Genomic DNA, 20,256 nt, shown 5'->3' with positions numbered 1-20,256 from the left:
TTAGAATGGCTATAGACACACAGAGGTTTGGCTGCTCCTGGATTTGATCAGAAATGGCTTCTCAGCAGTGACACACAGCACTGTTTTTAGGCAAAACGTAAATAAACATGTGCATAAACTTTTGATTCAGATCAATGCCACACTAATTCTGTGATCTATCAGATCTTAAAAGATAAACATGATGTGATGGGGTCGTTTCTTGCTAGAAAGGCGTCTGAATAGGAACTGGAGAGCTGCAACTAATTGGTGATTGAGTAGATAGGACACTTTTCATCGTGTGCAACCTGTGGCCAGGCAAAGCGGCAGGGAGCACTTGGTTGGTATTTGGTTTCATTTTGTGCTTTTAAAAAATAAAATGGAGAAAGAAGGGAATCTTTCAAATATTAGTTGAGGAATTCCTACCCAAGTGTAGTCTTGCACCAAGGATATTATTATATAGACCTGCTCCACAGGACGGTCTCCAAGTCAGACTATGAGCCCATCCAGGTCACTTGCTTGTAAGTTTGTCTTCAGGGACAGCTTTATGGTGCCCCACACAACATTCCCAGAGGGCAAGTTCAAGTTCTGTATCTCCCAGACAGCTATCCACTACTCAGTCATCTGTTTTGGGATGTGGCTGGGCCCAGCAATCTGTGCAGCTTCACTTATCCCATCCTACTGATAACAGTGGGAGACACACACACATGCACAAGAAAAAAATCAGTATTGTACAGTGCAGAATCACCCAGCACCCTTCAAACACAGCTGTTTTCACCTCCTGCTATGAGGACACCTGGCATGCCTGAACAGCCTGATCACTGGCTGACCTGAGGACAGCAAAGAGCTGGTGATGGTCCTGGAAGGCGAGTGATGCCAGTGCTATTCCATCAAGTACACCTTTTCTTGGACTGTTAAGTCTGGTGCCTGAGCCAAGTCTATCCCACCTCACCAATTCCCTGGTGACACTGGCCACAGAGAACATTACACATTTTCTGCACCAAATTGTTGCATAGCATCACCATGCACTGTGAACCAGCTGCCCCTGCTCATCAACTGGAGACATCAGCTTTTCAGGGTTTCCTTTGTCCTCAGATCTACCAATGATTGCACCTGTAAAAAGCCATGATGAATTAATACTGCAAACAGGGCAACAGTGTGCTCATGATCAACTTCAGGACCAAAGTCCTATCAGACTAACTGCATAATGAAAGGTGCTGTATATCAAACAGGACTACATGACTGTCAAAAGGAGACATGAGTACTTTCAACAGGTCACATATCCAGAATGGGCTGCACTAGCTCGTGTCAGCTCTATTTAAAAGATCTAGAAGTACTGTGGTACATAGAAAGGGATTAAAAAAAGAATTGCAGAACCTCGGCTAGACATCACCCTTAATGTCATACAACTCCTTTCTCCTGAAAAAGAAGGGTGTGTTCAGCAAGACCTAAGTCATGTTGCTTGTGCAAGGCAAAATCCTGCCCTGACCTCTCACTCATTGCTGCTTTAAATCCACACTGTCCCCAGCACTGAAAGAGGAGAACAGAGACCTTCTTTCTAGATAATGAAACGTACTCCAGCAGCACAAGCAAGGTATTCCTTTGTAGCAGCCTCTCCAAGGGGAGTGGGAGCAAAGAGTTTTCAGCGAGAAATGAGAAACCAATGCCAAAGAGGAGGTGAAAGCACAGAGGCACCAACAGCTCTCCACAGAGGGTCAAAAGCACAGAGCCACAAAGCGTAACCTTTGGTGTAACCGTCACTGCCACAGCCATAAGGGAGCCTTGCCTGGGATGACCAGGTGTCCTCAAAACATCAGGACAGGCTCACTTCTCCATGATTCCTCAGTAATTTGGAGGGATGTCATCAGACAACTCTAGACCTTAGCCCTAACTTCTTGCAAGTTGGGCTAAATCTAGGATTATGCCAATACACCCACCCAGTTTGGGTCAAAAGGTAGCAACACCTGGGCTCTGAAAGAAGCCATATCCAGAGGAAGCCAATCTGAAGTCTCCCACCATGGTGAAAAGTTAGAGGTTCCCACTGGGTTCTTAATTACTGTTTTGTTCATGTCACTCCACAAACCAAACTTTGGTCATGGTAACATTTTGTAGGACTTTTCATATTTCCAAAACAAATTAGTAGGGTTTTAAAACAAAAAGACAATGGGGGTGGCTGGGGGAACAAATACCCCAAAAGAAACCCCATACGAATTATTTAAAATTTACCACTTGTCAGGCAGTGGCTTTAACAGGTCAGAAGAATTTTAATGAATGCCTTATACAGTGTGAATGATGTACCTACATGTCCAATTAGCACTGGAAACAAACATAAACATCTCATTAAAATACATAAATGTATATTACTTTGGTTTCCTATACTTTACCACTTTGAATATATTTCTGAAACGCATTTTATTTTAGAAGACAACACTCCATCACACTCTCATCTGCAGAGACCTGTGCATGCCTGTGCTTTTTTGTTACTAACAAAGCTTCTGCTTTACAAGGAGTCATGGAATACAAAACAAATACCTACAAAAATATTTTACTCAAGCAATCAATAGACATCCTCATTGAACCCCTCATTGAGAGTGGTTTTTTGTGGTGTGCCTTTACTTGGATGCAGCACCACTTGCACAGACTTTTAAACTACATTGCGGTGTTCTTCACTCTGTTATTGATTGATCTGAGATTTCTGGCAAGTCACTTCACCACTGTGTGGTTCTGTCTTTTCCTACCTATCTGCTGTGGCTAATTAGCCTTCATAAACCCTTTGGGGCAGTGACTGTTTTTCACTGCCAGTTTGTAGTACCTGTCACCGTGGGATCTTATTTGAGTTGTCTTGATTGACTAATAATAACATTCATGCTGTAAGAGATTAATTTTTTAAAGAATAAAATGAAAAAACTAAGCCATTACTTGCAGAAATACAGTACAAGTTCTAAGGATAAACCATATATATTTAGAAAAACCATTTCTTCCTAAAAACCTTGAGAAGCTTTAAATAACATTACAAAAAAGAGAAACAAACATAACCATAAAAGGACAGCACACGGGATGAAAATATAATCATTGTGATTGTGAAACTCAGCAATTTCCCAAGAGTTTTTAAGAACCATATCCTAATAGCTTAGGTCAGGAGACCAAAGATGCAAGGAAGTTTTATGCAGTGCCAGCTTCCTTCCTCACAGTGAAATCACAGAGGTAGCTGAGGACATCAAGGATAACTCCCTGTTGGGGGAGTCTGAATAAGCTCTTTTTGTAAATGATTTTTAGTATCTGAAAGCTATTCAGATAGTCTAATAACAAGAGTAATATTAATGTCTAAAGGGATACAAGTGAAGACTTCTGTTTTAATGTCTCATCCTCCTCACTAGGTGGACAGCAATGTTCAGATTAAGAGGGAGGAATTCTGCAGCTCACTGAAACCAGTTCCTAAAACAATTGGTGACAAAGTTGCTTATTACTTACTAGAAATCTACTTAATATTGACCCAAAAGAACACCGTTGGGTCCCAACTGGATTTGTCGCTTTTCTAGAAGCAACTGGTACTAATCTAGTCACATGCAGGAGGTGCTTTCTCAGATACGAAAAAGAAATCTTCAGTTTCTCCAACTTTTACACTCAGAAACATTAATTTTATTACCCTTAAAGCACATGCACAGACTTGAATGCCTATCAAGGCAAAGCAGCTGTTACACTTCTGCAAGTCATATTAAATGTATACAAGCCCCTACACTATTTCACACATATTTAAAGGAGGCATTTTTAAATTTTATGGGTTCATCTGTTCTGACGAGTATTTCAGTACATAAGTATCACAGGCATAACAAAAATACTCAACATAAATATGAATCCAGAAGACCTTTTAATTAATATTTTGTTTACTGACTTTCAATTAAGCAAACCCGACATCTTGATTTTACTTTATTTTCCCAACAAAACCTCCAGTACCGTGATGCATTCTTTTCCTGAAACCTTTTATGCTCTTTTTACTGGAAAATGACCAAACAGAGCGAGTTTTGAAAAAGCTCTTTTTACTGGCTTATCAGAAATTCCAGTAATTCTTCTAGAAGTTTATAGGGCAGAAATTTTCTTCCACATATAATCAAGCAGATAAAATGAAAAGCTAAATTCTTCAGGAAATTTATTCTGTGTACACAGTATAACTGAAGGTTTTTGGATAGGCTTCACTAGCAGTAGCTGCAATAGAAAGACCATGAGACAATAGACCAGCATTACCAATAAGAAAAGCTCCACATTAGTAATAACTAGGTATATCCTCTTAAATCTAAAAACATTGCTCAACTTTTATTCACCTTCCAGCTTCTATCACCAAGACTGAAATACGACTAATTTGAGTTACAGATCAAATGTTAAAATGAGACAGAATATTTCCAATAACTATTACCAAGAAAGTCATTATGTTAGACTCTAATGTGAACACTTCCTTACATTGCCACAGAATGGAGAGACTCACGACTTGAAACTGTCCTGCTAATTGTTACAAGACGGTAAGTTTCTCTCACCACAAGTTTTCAGACTTTATGCATGAGATAACAGGCAGATATAACAAACCCACATGGAAAGAGAAACCAGAAATACCAGCAAAACCAATTACTCTATTATATACATATATACACACAATGTATGTAATGACTGTAACATAATGAAGGCGTCACAGTGCACCACCTAATACCATCAAGAGCAGAGCAGGCATCTCAGCAGACCTGAGCTTCAAGGAGAGTTTTGCAAATAAGTAGTGTAGTGGCTGTGCAGGAAAATTGGGGGGTAATTACACTTTACCTAACCAAAGTACTCAATAGTTTAAACTGAAGAAGTGTTCACCTCCTCCCTCAGTCTGATACAAGAGTTGAGCAGCTGCTGCCTTTCCCACTCCGTGAGGATTCCATGATGGGAGCACCTACGTGCTCCATTAGCTTATTAAACTTGCAGGAGGACTCTGCAACACTTAGAAATATAAAATGCTGTTCCTATAAAAAAAACAAGGACAGAGAATTAAAATATAATGGGATTAATCCTTGTTTGTACTAACATACAATTTTGGAAGCGTGTGAGAGGCTTATGTGACATTTATTAATGCAGATTTAGCACAAAGAAGGACTTAGTAAGGAAATAACAGAAACTAACACAGCCATTTCATTTCATATTAAAGCACCAGCCATGTGAATGTAACATGATAGAAACTATTCAGTATAACTCATATGGGGTACAAATAGGACCATTCCTCAGTTTTCAGTCTAATTTTAAGCAAAAAGAAAAGTGTGTGTTATAAGAACTTACATGTGAAATGGATGGTCTGGAATGAGCCTGATGCCCTACTTTTGTTTCCTCTCAGCTTCTGCAGGACAAGTTAGGTGTTGCTTTATGAAATGGCTATATTTTATTAGAAATATGCAGATTAATTCATGATTGGCATGAAGGAAACCAAACTGGAAGATTTTTTTTTTATATTACAAAAAGCACCGTAAAATGCGCAATTTCACAAATCATATCACACATTTCATTCTGACAAATGCAAGGACAATGTGAGATATAAAGATACCAAGATTAAACAGATAAGTAATAAAAGACAGCTTGTACCTGTTTGCAGGAAGAATTTCCACTCTGGAATACTAATGTTACATTAACACAGCTACACAATTCACTTGCTAGTATACAGTGTAGAAAATTTTGCCCATTATACTCCTACTATTATTTTCCAGTTGTTCTGCTATGCATCAGCACTACTCATAATGATGAAATCTATTTCTATGGTTTTTTCCTTTTTTTCCCTGCATACTGAGGACACAATATTTTTTTCTGAGGTTTTAAAAACAAACAAACTCACTATGACTGCAGAGAGTGAGTGATCTTAATTTTGTCCTCAGCATCTGACCTAATAGACTTCCAAAGGAAAACCCTGGCCCCCAGCATGGTAATCTGGGAACTCTGTGAACCATTTAATAATTCTGGATAATTCAATGAAATGACTGCCATCACTGGCTACAGAAACTACCATATGTTGTCAAGGCTGTGTCACGTATCTCCCAGACCACGGACAATGGGAGATTGTTATTACCAGGCTTTCTCCCATCAGAACAGGCATGATCTGGAATCATGGAATGCCAAAATTTTGTGTCAAAACAAGTTTCTGCATGCTTTCTGAAGCAAACTCGAGCACAGAGGGTAGATTTATCTTACAGGCAGAATAAACTAGTTGCTGCTAATGCCAGGCCTAAAAGACACACTACTTGAAAGGTTCAAGGTGAATTCCAGAGACACAGGAAGATGCTTCAGTAGCACAAAAGCTGTGGAGCAGGCAAAAAAGAAAGACATTGGTGGCAGATAGGGTTCCATGGTTTGTAAAGAAGGTGTATGGAGGAGCTCCATGAGGTACACTGATCTGAACCAAGGATGGTTCAAGAGTCAGAAAAATGTTATATAGAAATCTAAGGAGGCATTACTTCATCTATGGATTTTCTGTGGTAGCAGACACAGCCAATTTGTCTTGTCTAAAAACCATAAAACACATGTACGCTTTCTTTTTAATTCCATTTTCACATAGTCTTGAACCCCTAAACTCTTGCCCTTGCTTCCCAAGGTGAGAGATCTGAAACGAAAAGCGCAGTCATGACTTAAGTGTTTATGGTCCTGCACTGCTTCTGAAGGTCAATGACACCATAACTGTTTCAGTACCAGAGAAGAAGGATGCAGAAAGTGAGCCAGGGAGGTCAAGGTGCTATCTCAGCAGCAAAGGGACACAGCACATGGTTCTGGCTGGGTGGTAACTAAACACTACCTGGTAAATCTTCATTTCTGTAGGGAGGTCACACACATATGAAAGTCATCCTATACAAATATTTTTCTCCCTCCCTTCTCAGGCAGCACCACTTTAAGCAGTTTCTTAAAGAAACTTGTTTCACAAGCTTTGTGAGAACTTGGGAAAGAAACAGATGCATTAAGAACAACTCGTGCTTTCAGACGAAGAAGTGGGAATGCTATTTTTCCCTTTGGAATGAGTTAATTGTGGGTATTTCAGAGGGACAGCTTTTGACGAGCATTCTCCTGGAGAAACTGGATGGTCACAGCTTAGATGGGTGCACTGTTTGCTGGGTAAAAATCTGGCTGGATGGCCAGGCCCAGAGAGTTGTGGTGAATGAAGTTACATCCAGCTGGCAGCCGGTCACTTGTGGGGTTCCCCAGGACTCAGTATTGGGGCCAAGGCTGCTTAATATCTTTATCAAGGCTCTGGATGAGGGGATCATGGACACTCTCAGTCACTTTGGAGACAATACGGAGTTGGGCAAGAGCATTCATCTCCTGAAGGGCAGGAAGCCTCTGCAGAGGGATCTGGACAGGCTGGTTCAATGGGCCATTACCAATTGTGTGAGGTTCAACATGGACAAGTGACTTGGGTCACAACAATCCCATGAAGCGCTACAGCCTGAGGGCAAAGCGGCCAAAAAGGTGCCCAGAAGAAAAGGCCCTGCAGGTGCTGTTCAACATCCAGCTAAACATGAGCCAGCATGTGCCCACATGGTCAAGATGGCCAATGGAATCCTGGTTTGAATCAACAACAGTGTGGCCATAAGGACCAGGGCAGTGATCATCCCCCCGTGCTCGGCCTTGGTGAGGCCACATCCTGTGTTCAGTTTTGGGCCCCTCGCTACAGAAAGGACACTGAGGTACTGGAGCATGTCCAGAGAAGGGCAACGGAGCTGGTGAAGGGTCTGGAGCACAAGTCTGATGAGGAGCAGCTGACAGAACTGGGGTTGTTCAGCCAGGAGAAAAGGAGGCTGAGGGGAAACCTTATTGCTTTCAACAACTACTTGAAAGGAGGTTATAGCAAAATGCGAGTTCGTCTCTTCTCTCAAGTAACAAGCAATAGGACAAGAGTAAATAGGCTCAAGTTGCACCACAGGGTCACGTGATTTAGACTGGATATTAGGAATAATTTCTTCTCTGAAAGCATTGTCAAGCACTGGAACAAACTGCCCAGGGAAAAGGTTGAGTCACCAGCCCTGGAGATGTCGTGCTTAGGGACATCATTTAGTGGTGGACTTGGTAGTCCACCACAAAGGTCTTTTCCAACCTAAATGATTCTAGATTTCAGTATATGTTGAGAAACTAAGACAGACATAGGAAATACAGGTTTCCTGTGCTGGAGAATCTCCCCAGGGCTGTACATTTCTCTTGAATACAACAGAACACATGATTTCTAAAACCAGCAATATTGTACTTTAATAATCTCTAATTTTTTTTCCTGGGACTTTTGCACAAATTTATTTTCTCCATTTTTTTCCTTGTCTTACTTTCTTTTGTCTTGAATTCATGCATTGTGGAAATAATCAAAGACATCCAGGAGAAACATCTGAAGCTGATAAGCAGAGTGAAACAGCATTATTCATATATTACTAATCATAACATATATAAGAATGAGAAGACACCTGGTAGTGTTGTGTTGACAGCAACATACCTTTTGATTAGCGTCTGGATTCTAGCAATCTGCATGTGCTAAGAGTTCAGAAATAATGCCTTTGTAGTTCATTTACACACTGTAGAAAGGATAAATACATGGCAGATACACACAAACAACAGCCTTCTTTCAGTTCAGCTTCTAGTGAAGACTCCAAATTATGGACAGGAGGTGTGAATAAATGAGACTTTTTAGGCTAATATTAAAAGAACATTCAAACCGTAAGTACTGTTTTAGAGATTATCAATTACCAACAAGGATTTTAAATCCAGTTTAGGAACACTAAATATTTTCTGTTAAAGTCCTTTCGCATCTTCCTTTTCTCCTAAAGCCTTTTAGCATCTTCCTTTCTCTTGCTTCTGTCTGCCATTCAACTGTCCATTGAGTAGTTTCAGCCTACAGTTAGAAAGCTGTAAAAATGGCCAGAAAACTATAACACCTTCTTGCTGGATAGATGAGCTTGGAAAAAAGCTGATTTGTAACAAATTAGGTGTGCTGAAGAGATACTGTTGGGATCACAGCCTCTGTGACTTTAGAAAATTCAGTTAAGGCCAGCACTGCAATGACATTCAACAACAAAACCCAATGACAGGCACTTTGCTACTGAAATCAATACCTTCCAACCCTGCACTCTAGACTGTGCCTGCTTGGGTAGGCATCTGGTCAATCTTATTACAAAGTTTATGATCATTTTATTTCCTGCTGCAGAATCATGAGCCATTCTTGGCCACCAGATTGAGTGGGTTCAGTGTAACTATCATACATCAAAACTCATATCAAAAGTATTCTAGAGTAGTACTGTAGCAACACTACACAAATTCTTACACACTCTCAACCTACACATAATAATTCCTACCGGCCTCAAAAAAAAAAAAAACAAAAAACAACCCAGATATACATGTATACTCACATATTTATAAACACCTATGTATTTAAGAAAAAAATGACTCCAGAATGTTAGCACAGTCAAGCAATAGCACTTTGACCTTTGCCTTGATGCTCCTCAGTAAAAAAAAGTTTAGGATTTTATTTGTTTACACCACTATGAGGAAGAGAACAAGAAACATCTGCTTCTGTAACTATTGCAGCACTTTCCTCTCCATCACCCTTTCTAAATCACAGTTGTGACCACCTCCTCCCATAAATCCCCTCTGAAGGAGCACTTTTCTGTGTATACACTACTTCTTGTATACAAAATATGAAGATGAATAATTTATCAACTCCTTCATGTCATGAAAGGAGCTCCTCATCTATAAGGAGCAAGGAGAAGATCAAGAACAGTGAAAGCAAAAGTTGAATTAATGCAGGTGAGGTTATAGGATGCATAAAATAAGTCAGACACAATTCTACCCCCTCAGACCAATACTTTCCTTTGATGTCAACAGTATCAACAGATGGACAAGTGTTAGTATGAAATGAACTTTGCCATATGTGACTCAACAGAACCAAGCAGAGCACTCTCAATTATTTAATTTCTTCAAGGAAATGATGCACTAACCAAGTCATGGCCCCATCCTTTAATGGCACATTTGTAATTCTCAGAGAAGGAAAAAGACTGATGAACATAATTCTACTGCCAGTGAACACAGAGTTCCTGACATGAAACATCACAAGCTCTCTGGAAGAGCTGAAGAATAAAACGCAAGCTACACGAGTCAGAAGTCAGCTTCAACGGTCTTTAAATTAAGATGGACAAGCAGAAGAATGGCATAAGGTAATGGTAAAAAAAGAACTCTGAATTTAATTTCAAGAGTTAGGAAAATTATAAGGAGCAAAAATTAGGAAAAAGAAACAGGTCTGAAGTACAGTTTAGTTTCAAATACTATGTATGCATTATACAGTAGAAGTACAACCATGCAGGTTTTCAGAGTTCTCTGGGTTTGTTTTTTGCAAAACCCTTATGATATTTTTAATCTGGAAAATCATGCAGCTTTCTTCAATTGTAAAATACTGTTCTTCTCACGAAGATAATTTTACCCAACTTTCCCATCATGAGAGATAGTATATATTGACACCCAGGGATAAAAACTATCAAAAGACAATCTGTATGCATAGAGTGTTTTAATGAACACAGAAGAGAATTATTTATGACGTCAAATAACCAAAGAAATTAGTTTAAAATATAACTATACATAGGAATACGTGTATGAAAAAGTCTGTAGCAAAATACTAACATTTTAACTAGTTGACGCGGTATTTACATGTGCAGGCAAAAACTGTGGAAAACCACAGTATTCCCGTATTTCTCTGTCAAAAGGCTTGTCACAGACTTTTAAAGAAAAAAATTAAGCGAGGTTTTAATTGCAAAGCTTACGGATGAACCCATTAAGAAAAAACACTACAAGGCTACTAAATCCCTTACTCACAAATCAGTGAGTGCTGGGACAGTACCCTCCTGTCCTTTTAGTCTTCACTGGGAAACCATTGTCGCAGCTACCAGGAATAAGATGTGGAGGATGCAGGCCTGCAGTCTGCCCAAACTTGGCTGCTCTTGTATCCATCCTAACGAGGCTCCAAATCTTCTCCTGACTGGGAAGACACTTGAAAATATGCCCAAGTCAGCAAAACATTTTAGCATATGCTTACTATTAAGTAAATGATTGGATTGAGAAAATTAAACTGTTTTTAAGTTCCTCCTTACATTATGTGTACTAAATGCCTTTTTGCATAAGGAGCTAAAGTGTTATGGGTTGAAGCCTAAAGTCTGATTATTTAGAGTCAAATCTGAGACATTAGAAAGTGTCCACACAAAGTATCAGTGTTACTCGTATTTCATTAAATACTTCTAAAAGTAAATTAAATTGTTTAGTTTGTCAGATCACCTGGTTACATAGTACATCCAAACCATTTTCCTTGAGAAGGAAATGTATCAGGAAGCAGCTCCAGGGCAAAACCTGTTGCAATGCTCCTGAGTTCTGAAATCCATGTTTTCAGACTGTTCATTGGGATTCTGCTGAGGGTATCTGTGGAAGTTTATAACTCTACAAAGAATAAAGATCCTGGTTTATGCAGTACAACTGAGTGGGCTGTTTCTGCAACCCTTCAAGGAGGGAGTCTGTGCACAACATGGCCCTGTGTCGCCCACTGATGAGAATTAATGAAGAAACATACTGTGGATCTGAGACAGCAGTGATGAACAGAGAATGGAACTGGAGACAACATTGCTCCCCACATGACTCTTCCCCATGTGATTACTTATCCAAATAAAGATGCCTGTCCTTAACACATCGCTACTTTTACAACTACGCATCTGTGGGAAGACGACAGTACTTAATCCAAACTGTTCAGCATGTAAAACCAAACACATTTGAAATTCAGAAGTATTCCTTTAAGAAACAGCAGTGTAAGGTTCTCTTCATTGGAGAGAGCAGAAGATCATAATGAACATTTCCAATATGCCCAACTAATCTAATTGTCCTATAAAATTCTCCCATTGGAAGGGATATATTTAAAAAAGCATGGGACTTTGCAGAGGAAATCCTGCCTTCTTTATTTGATGTCAAGGACAGCTTTACCATTGACTTCAGTTGGACCAAGATTTCACTCCATGTGTTTCAGGAGAATCTCTGGGGTTCTGCCAATAGTAGCACAATAAGTGGCTCACCAAAAAAACCAACCAACCAACCAACCAAAAAACCAACCAACCAACCAACCAACAAAAAAAAAAAACCGACAAAAAACTAACAAAAAAATACCAAACAGGAAATAGTCTCCAAGGAATACTTCTTTGTGAACTCTTACAATTAAGGTTAAATAATAATAATGGTTCTTACAGTCATACTTTCCTGCATTAAAACCTTACTTATTAGGTGTCACACTTAGGAGAGTTCACGTTGGATCACATCATGGAACTACAAAACAGTTTTTCATGAAGTTTACTCCTCCTAATGCTATACAGCAACTCCTACATTATATGTTTGGTTTTTTAACTCAAGATGTTCAGCTAACATAAACCAGCAATATTTTATCAGACTTTTTAAAAGGAGTATTTTGCCTGGTAATGTGATAAACAATGACGTATTTAATTATTTTGAAGAGAGGGTATTTAATCAAACACAACATAATGAAAAATCATGAAAGCACCTTTATTTTCTGTACTCCAAAACAGCTAAGCTAATTCCTGTAAATTGAATCGGCCATTCCCTGATTTCACCTACAAGTGAATTTTCAGTGCTGAATTGTCAAAACTTTCAAACAAGAGAAATACTCACAGTCTCTTAAGGATTGCATTATAAATAGTTGTGTCCTACCTTCACAGTTCTCTCTCTGACTTCATTCCTAGGCAGCATTGAAGAAGCAGCTACAGTCACATGGTGCATTCAAGGTCATGCTACTCTAATTGACAGAGATATCATTGATAAATTATGCGGAAACAATGATAATGGAGTCATTAACCTTGTTCCAGCACACTAAAGGTGCTTTATAATTAAAGAGAGAACAAAAGTTACAAAAACACATAAAAATTTTATTACCCAGCCTTTTCTCTCCTACACACTGCTGCAAAGTACTGTTAGGGAATAGTAATGTTACTGTAGAGCAGATTCCTGCTGCCTGTGCTTTGTCACCGAGGGGTGGAGGGACTACACTGGCTTACGCTTGAAGGAGGAGTCAGGTAGTAAAATGCAAACACCATTGACTTTTTTTTTTTTAAATAGAAAGTTGGATCCAGGAGGCCTCTCCCTTTGGCAAAGTAAAGGAAGATGGTGCACAAGAAAGACTTCCAGCCAGGAAGTCTTTCTCAGTCCAAGAATCTATGCTGAACTGTTATTTCCAAACACGCAGTCATCTGGCCAGTTGCTTTGAGAACTTGCATCAAAATTGTAACCAAAATTCCTCAGATGTATGTAGATATAGACATAAATATTTAAAATTAGGTGAAATTCAGAATTCATCCTTTATGTCTCATTCAGAAACTTGCACTAATTCCCAAACTAAAGGCCTGACTAATGTCCCTAATTCACATATGACAGGTAACTTTATTAAGGGTGCACACATTAATGAATCACTGGTGGTTGCTTTGACTTAAAGAGAAATATTAGAAGAACAGTAAGGAGGTGGGACAGAGACTGTTTCATATAGTAACTTAAAGTAACCTTAAATTTGCCTTACTGTAAAGCATCTATAAGATTTCTGAAAAAAAAAAAAAGTAAGAATTTAAATAACAGACAATTCTACCCTTATCTTCTTGAGACTTCCACTGCTGCTTCTCTTTGAATCCTGTTACAGTAAGACCACTCACACTACAATTATTATCAAAAAGAAGAAACTACAGAGCAGGTTTCTTGGTGCTAAGGTGCCCAGAGATGGCAATATACTGACAAGACAGAATCCATTATACTCTTTTCTAATCTTCACATTATCACATGAACTATTGTGTCTCCCTGCATTGCCTGACTGTCAAGATATGATCTACAGCACATTGCACAACTTACCCATAAGGACAAATAGAAAAATCCCAGACCATATCTGTATTTAGAGGTTTGACCTCATGAGGTAACAGAATATATCATAAAGTACATTCTGAAGACCTGAGTGGAAGTCAATTTCTTTTTACTGGTTCTGTCATGTTTGGATAAAATAATAATTGTCATATTCTTCAAGCATTCAGAAGTATCACAAATTATGCTTTAAACAATAAACCGTCAATTATTAAATTATACCTAAAGTCAGAGGGACTCTCCTCTGTGTCCTCTGAGCACAGGCTGATGGCTACAGTTGCAGAGCACAAGCGCCTCTGATGTATGGCATCTAAAAACTTCCCACCGCAGAAATTCCCAAGTTTTCAATGGCTGGGCTCGCTGCCCGGCTGGAATGCGTACTTCAGCGATACGCCTACAGCCGCTGCACCACCCATGGCCGAGGAGCACCTAGAGAATCGGTTCCCAGAGCAGCTCCCGTACTCTAGAAATGCTGCTGGGGTAGCAGAAACCTCCTCATGAGCGTTCAGCTGCAGAGAGCTCAACTCAGCACAGTTTAAAGAGGACAGAAACAAACACGTAAACAGCATCTGTGGCGTCTTTACTGACTTTCCTGGAAATGCATTAACCTTTTAGAGTACTTCAAAAATAAACACACACAGAAGAGAGGCAAGAGTAGCCGTTCTCTCCCAAAAGTTTCTTTCTGCCTGTCCTCCCACTCGGCTCTGAGCTTTCCGCTCCCTGGGATTAGCGATCGCTTTCACCAGGGATCAAATGAATGACTTTTCCGTTAATGACACTTAAGAGATGCTGAAGCCATCCCTGGGTGCCACCAGGGAACCCGGCGAGCGGCGGCAGCCCCTGACCTCACGCCGAAGCGGCCGGGGCGAGGCGAAGCCAAGGGCAAGCCCCGCTCCGCAGCTGAGCCCGGCGGCCGCTCCGGCCCCACCGACAGCGCCCTCGGCAGCAGCAGTCGGAGGGGCGGCCGGGGCCGTGTCGGGCGGTTCCCCGTCCCCGTGAGACAGGGGCTGCAGGGGGTGCCGCCGCCGCCCCCCGTCCGTCCCCCCCCGGCATGGCGAAGCGCTGTCACTGACGCACATTTAATTCGCCCGGCTGCGGGTACCGCGCAGCGCCGCTCGCATCCTCCCCCCGCGACCGGGGAGGGGGCGGCTCCGGCGGGGAGGGGGAAAGTCAAACTGCAGCAACAAAGTTACTCCCCCCCAAGCTCCCCCAGACCTGCCCCGGCCCCCAAGGGGGTGGGCAAAGGGGGAGGGGGGAGTCGTGTCCGCCTTACCTTGTTTGACGCACTTGAGGCGGATGGGGTCCTTGCAGTGCTTGATCACGGCCAGCACATCCCTGATGGTGAGCCCGGCCACGGGGGTCTCGTTCACCTCCAGCAGCAGCTCCTCCGGCACCAACTTGCTGCCGCCCTCATAGGCCACCTTGCCGGGCTTCACCTCCCCCAGGTAGGGGAACTGCCCGTTCTCGGCGCCCCCCTTCAGCTCGAAGCCCAGCTGTCCCTCCGGGTTCCTCACGATCACGATCTCGTGGACTCTGCTCGTCCAGTGGCTTTTCTTCTTCAAGCCCTTGGACATTGCCGTGGGGATGCTCTGCCCGACTCCCTCCCTGCGGTCCGTGCTTCTTCCCTCCCTCCCTCTCTGCCCCCCTCCCCGGGGCAGCCGGGCTCCTCCGGGCAGGCTCGGGGCGGGCGGGAGCGGCCGCCGCTGTTGCGGCCCCGCGGGACTGCGAGCTGGGTCGGGGAGCGCCTCTGTGCCCGCTCCGCCCGGCTTTAGCTGATATCCATGGCAGCCGCGGCGGCCGGACCCTGCGCGTGGATGTACTAGTTGTAGAGAAACTGGCAGCGGGGAGGAGGGAGGGAGGGAGGGAGGGGACGGCCGCGGCGCGGGGAGGAGAAGGAGGAGGGGTGTCGATGTCGGTGGTGGAGCGAGGCGGGCGCTGCCTCTCCGCTCCCGCCTCGCCTGACCCGGTAGTGAAGGCCGAGAGAGAGGCTGCCTGGCACGGCCGGCAGAAGGCGGAGAGCGGCCCGGGCGGGGGGGCGAGGGCGCCCTGGGAGAGGGAGGGAGAGCGGCGACCCCCGCCCGGCCCCGGCCGAGAGGGGGCTCCCGGGGGAGCGATGGCGCTGCCCCCACGGCCAGCGAGCCCCGCTCCGGGCGGGCCGAGCCCCGCACTGAGCCCCGGCCAGCGAGCCCCGCTCCGGGCGGGCCGAGCCCCGCACTGACCCCCGGCCAGCGAGCCCCGCTCCGGGCGAGCCGAGCCCCGCACTGACCCCCGGCCAGCGAGCCCCGCTCCGGGCAGCCTGAGCCCCCACTGCAGCGGCGAGGGGACCAGCAGCGCCTGGAACCACGCCGGGGGCACCGCATCCGTGCCCCGCGGGGATGGGGGAGCTGCCCGAGAAGGAGCGGAGGAAGGTGTGCGGTCCAGAAGCTCTGCTCGTGGCCAGGAAGGACCGGAGGCAGCCGGGCTTCGGGCGGTGGCTGCAAAACCAAGCGGCAGCTGTTAGCTTCGAGGATCACTGTGATACGGGTGTTTGCAGAGTAACTTCACTCCGCTCGGAGGTTTCACGCTCAGTTTATTAAGTTGTTCATGGGCATTGAGTTGCTGTGGCTGCAGGAAGCCAGAGCTGATAGTTCAGGTGGGTGCTACACCTGAAGAGGGTATAACAATGGGAGGGATGGCAGTTCTTCCTATAAAATCTACTGACAGTCACCTCCCAGGTGTTCACCACTTTGCCTTCTGCTACTTGGCTTCAAACCCCAAATGACCTTAGTAGCCAAAGAGCGACACTCCAACCTGCAGAGCTTCCCTCAGCCTGAGAACTTGGATGCACTGATCAGCAGGTGATACTCGGCTCACTCCTTTAATTAGTTCTGTCATATGCCTCACACGTGTGTGTGAGCAGTGTAGTGTAGCAATTGGCATGTCTTTATGTGAAGCTTGCCTTGCCTAAAGAAATAGTTTCCATCCAAAGGGGAGATTGACAAAATACAGGCAGAACAACCTCCTGACTTTAAAAAGTGTAGTTTTTGTGCCTGCAGGATATAGGAGAGCAGCATACAGGAAGACGGGGGTCTGCAGACAGCGTACCGAATGGGGGAAGGCAGGAAAAACGTACCGTGTGTTACAGCATGTGATTTAAAGATGGTCAGATATTTTTAAAATTTCAATTAAAGTGACTCTGCAATGAAATTTTTTGCAAATTGTATTGCTGTTTTCCTTATAGGTTCCTATGGAAACAGGCCTCTGTGCGATCATTCTTGGCTGTGTCTCCTTCACTTCTCCAATAACTTTTGAAGCTGTTGGGCAGTTTCACCCAAATCTATCTCAAATATAATTAAGCTATTTCATGAAAACAGGCAGCTGGGTAGGGCTGAGAGGTCCTGTAAATGTCCCAAAGGCTGTAATATGAACTTGTGTCTTATTAAACGGTGATTCACATGGTTGAGAGACCATATAAATGTCTTAGTAATGAGAAAAGTTTCAATTACAGCTCATTATCAGCCTCACTATAAGTCTATGGGAAACCAGAGTTCTTCGGTTCACGTTCTCCCAGAATTACTTGCGTTCCAAAGGTGGAAGAGGCACATGCGGAGGGGAAGGAAACAGCGAGAAATTACTGACAGCTATACTCTGCAAGTCATTTCACCTGCTCTGCTGTGGGGGCCTGGTCAGAGTTGCAAAGCTCTGAGTGTGAGGGGCTTCACAAAAGCAGGCTCAAAGAGTGAACAAAACAAAAACGACCCCACAAATCTGGAAATAAAATATGCATGAGCACAGGCAGCTGAAGATGGCAGGGGAGCTGGACAGGTACTTTCATTGGAAGGTTCTGTTTTCACTGGTGGGACAAGGGTCTCCTTTTCCAAACACCATCACGAGTGTCCTGATGCTACTAGGAGCAGAGGCTCTGGTCTGGACAAATATGGGCTAAGGAATTTTGAAAGAGAGCAAGAGAGTCAGTAGATTTGTCTCTCTGTAGCCCTACCCTTGCATTTTGTCTTGCTCTTTAGTTCAGAAGTATGGTAGGAAGCAAATGGCTGAAAAGAGGAATTGAAAGACATAACATCTTATTATCCTTCAGTTTCGCAAATTTCACCACAGTCACTTCTTTGGTGAGTCCTGTGCTCTGCTAAAGCCCACTCTGGTTACCAAAGAGGTCACCACTTCTTAATTTAGAATTTATAGTTATTCTGCTAGTATAGTATTGCAGTTGTTGATTTCTCTGATAATTAAAATAAATTTCTAAATAACTCCATGTTTACCACAATATATGTACAACACTAGGACATCTGCCAAAAATGCAGCTTTTAATAAATATGGCAAGAAATATTGGAAATATTCCTAGATGGGGGAAGGGCATCCTGTGGGTGTTATTTTTCTGTTTCTTAGGAGTCTCCAGTAATTTATTGATCAGAATTTTTTTAAGTGCTCATTACCATTTTAAGACAGATGACACTGGCAGTAGGTAATAAGTAGGTGCCTTGCTAAAAAAGTGGTGACACAAACTCCTATTTTAAAGGACCTACAAGTGAAAGCATTTCTGATTTCATATGTATTATGGACAAATCAAGCTGAGTGAGCTCTTCATTTCCCACTGCAGTTGTATTAATCTAAAATAATACCCTACAGAGGTGCTGGAATTGGTGCTCCTGGTGCATTAACTTTGCTTTCTGAAGGTGGGCAGCACTGTGAAAGAAAGACCCCAGCACAGGCATCTGCAGTTTGACAGAGAGGTGGGAGGGTAAATGGAGGGAGCCCTAGCAGTTTTCCCAAAGCACAGCTGTGTGTTAATTGATCTTCCTATGAGGAAAGGATGGCATTTTTCAGGTTCTGATACCAAGGAAATTTGGTGAGTAGAATGGCAGGTCATTCCTGTTAAGATCAGGAAAGAGTGAAGGATACTGTCACTAAAGGATGACTGAAGGATTCAGTGTTTCTCTGCAACATTTTCATACAGGGGGCATAAGTTTTTTAGAGTATATGTATGTGGATAAAATTTTGCCATCGTATCATCACTGGTTTAAGTTCTTGGGGCCTAGGGCAGTGGTGCCAGAAATGCATAGTTTGCTTTGGTCTTCTATTTGAAAGTATATTTGGAGGAAATTAAACCTCATACAAGGTCCTTTTGCATCAGCTTCACTCTTTAAGATAATTTTGTTTCATTTTTACAGGGATGGAGGGCAATCTGTAAAACAAGATTATTCTTGTCACTGACAGAGGAAATGTCCCAGCACGTAGCTGAGAGGGCAAGCGGGCAGATTTTCTGTCTGGCCCCCAAAGAGCCTGAAAAGGACTTTGTGACTTGCCAAGACCTTTATGTTAATCCCTTCCATTGGTTCATCCCAGGAGGGTGTGAACTGGTCCTGTGTGTGAATGTAAGTCTATCTAACACAAGGGATTTCCTATGAGTAAAAGTAACAACAGCACATAATGAAACACGCTCAGCAAACACAACAGAAATGCCTTTTATTATTCCTTTAAATCCGAGCCTGTAAACATAGGAATCAGTAATTCACTGTACTTTTGGGAGTAAAGTTGAGCACATGAGTAAGCTGAAGTGTGAGACTTCATAAATAAATGCATTTTGTAGCTGGAAAGGAATCCTGCCTACTGTAATATTACAGATTCAGTAAAAAAGTAACTGAATTCTGTATGTATTTTCAGTATGCCACATTTTTAGATAAGTGAATTCCTCAAACAGAAAATGATGTATTGCATGTGCCAAAGGGGAAAAAAAATAAAATACATCCATTACCTTCTACTATTTATGCAGGAATGGAGTTCTCTACCTTGTAATTTTGTTTGTAACATTGGGCTTGAACTCAGAAGACATTAAATTTCCTTCTTCAGCACGTACTTCCTGCGTGACTGGCTGATAACTACATGACATTGCTCTCTCTTATTTTTTCCATTTTAGTGTGGGCATAATTCTCCACAGTTTTTTATTTAGCATGTCAGCTATCCAACAGCCTTATTCTTACATAAGCTTCTCAACTCTACAATCTAGATCCACCACAGGACATATAATCATCTAGGACTAGGAATTCAGGTGTTTAAATCCAAATTCACAAAAAATTTTGCCTGTGCTCTTAGTTGCTCCAAAAGATTGTGATAGCTAGTCTTCCCAAGAGTGGAGCTCCAGAGTATCTTAGTTGATTTCACTGTCTTCTGCTTGGAGTCCTAAATGTTTTCCTTGGGATTCTGAGAAAATTTGAAGTCCTGTCTTCCTCTGGATAAAAATTTAAAATTCCTAATTTTTCAGTTGCAAATTTCACCAAGAAATCACTAGAAATTTGTTACAATCTTTACTATTGGCACTTATCTTCTATGAGCTTAGTTTTACTACTATGAACCTAGAGTTACTACTAA

The 20,256-nt window shown here is 42.5% G+C and overlaps 1 protein-coding gene across 11 annotated transcripts in view; it reads right to left on the bottom strand.

The window, feature by feature from the left end:
- MAGI2 (membrane associated guanylate kinase, WW and PDZ domain containing 2) overlaps positions 1 to 15,732 on the bottom strand; it is a 722,750-nt gene extending 707,018 nt beyond the window's left edge. For 5 of the 11 annotated variants that reach the window (XM_027730036.2, XM_027730038.2, XM_039383526.1 and 2 more), the window contains exon 1: positions 15,167 to 15,728. In XM_027730036.2, the coding sequence (XP_027585837.1) occupies positions 15,167 to 15,467 (301 nt within the window). In that variant the 5' untranslated portion in view covers positions 15,468 to 15,728. Of the gene's footprint in view, positions 1 to 15,166 lie in introns of all 11 variants that reach the window. The other 6 variants (XM_039383530.1, XM_027730044.2, XM_039383532.1 and 3 more) reach the window with 3 other exon arrangements.
- Positions 15,733 to 20,256: the final 4,524 nt, after the last annotated feature.

The sequence above is a fragment of the Pipra filicauda genome, unplaced genomic scaffold (assembly GCF_003945595.2).
Source record: "Pipra filicauda isolate LSUMZ 115617 unplaced genomic scaffold, ASM394559v2 scaffold314_size1190085_pilon, whole genome shotgun sequence".
NCBI lineage: Eukaryota > Metazoa > Chordata > Aves > Passeriformes > Pipridae > Pipra > Pipra filicauda.
This window is presented reverse-complemented; position numbering and strand designations above follow the sequence as displayed.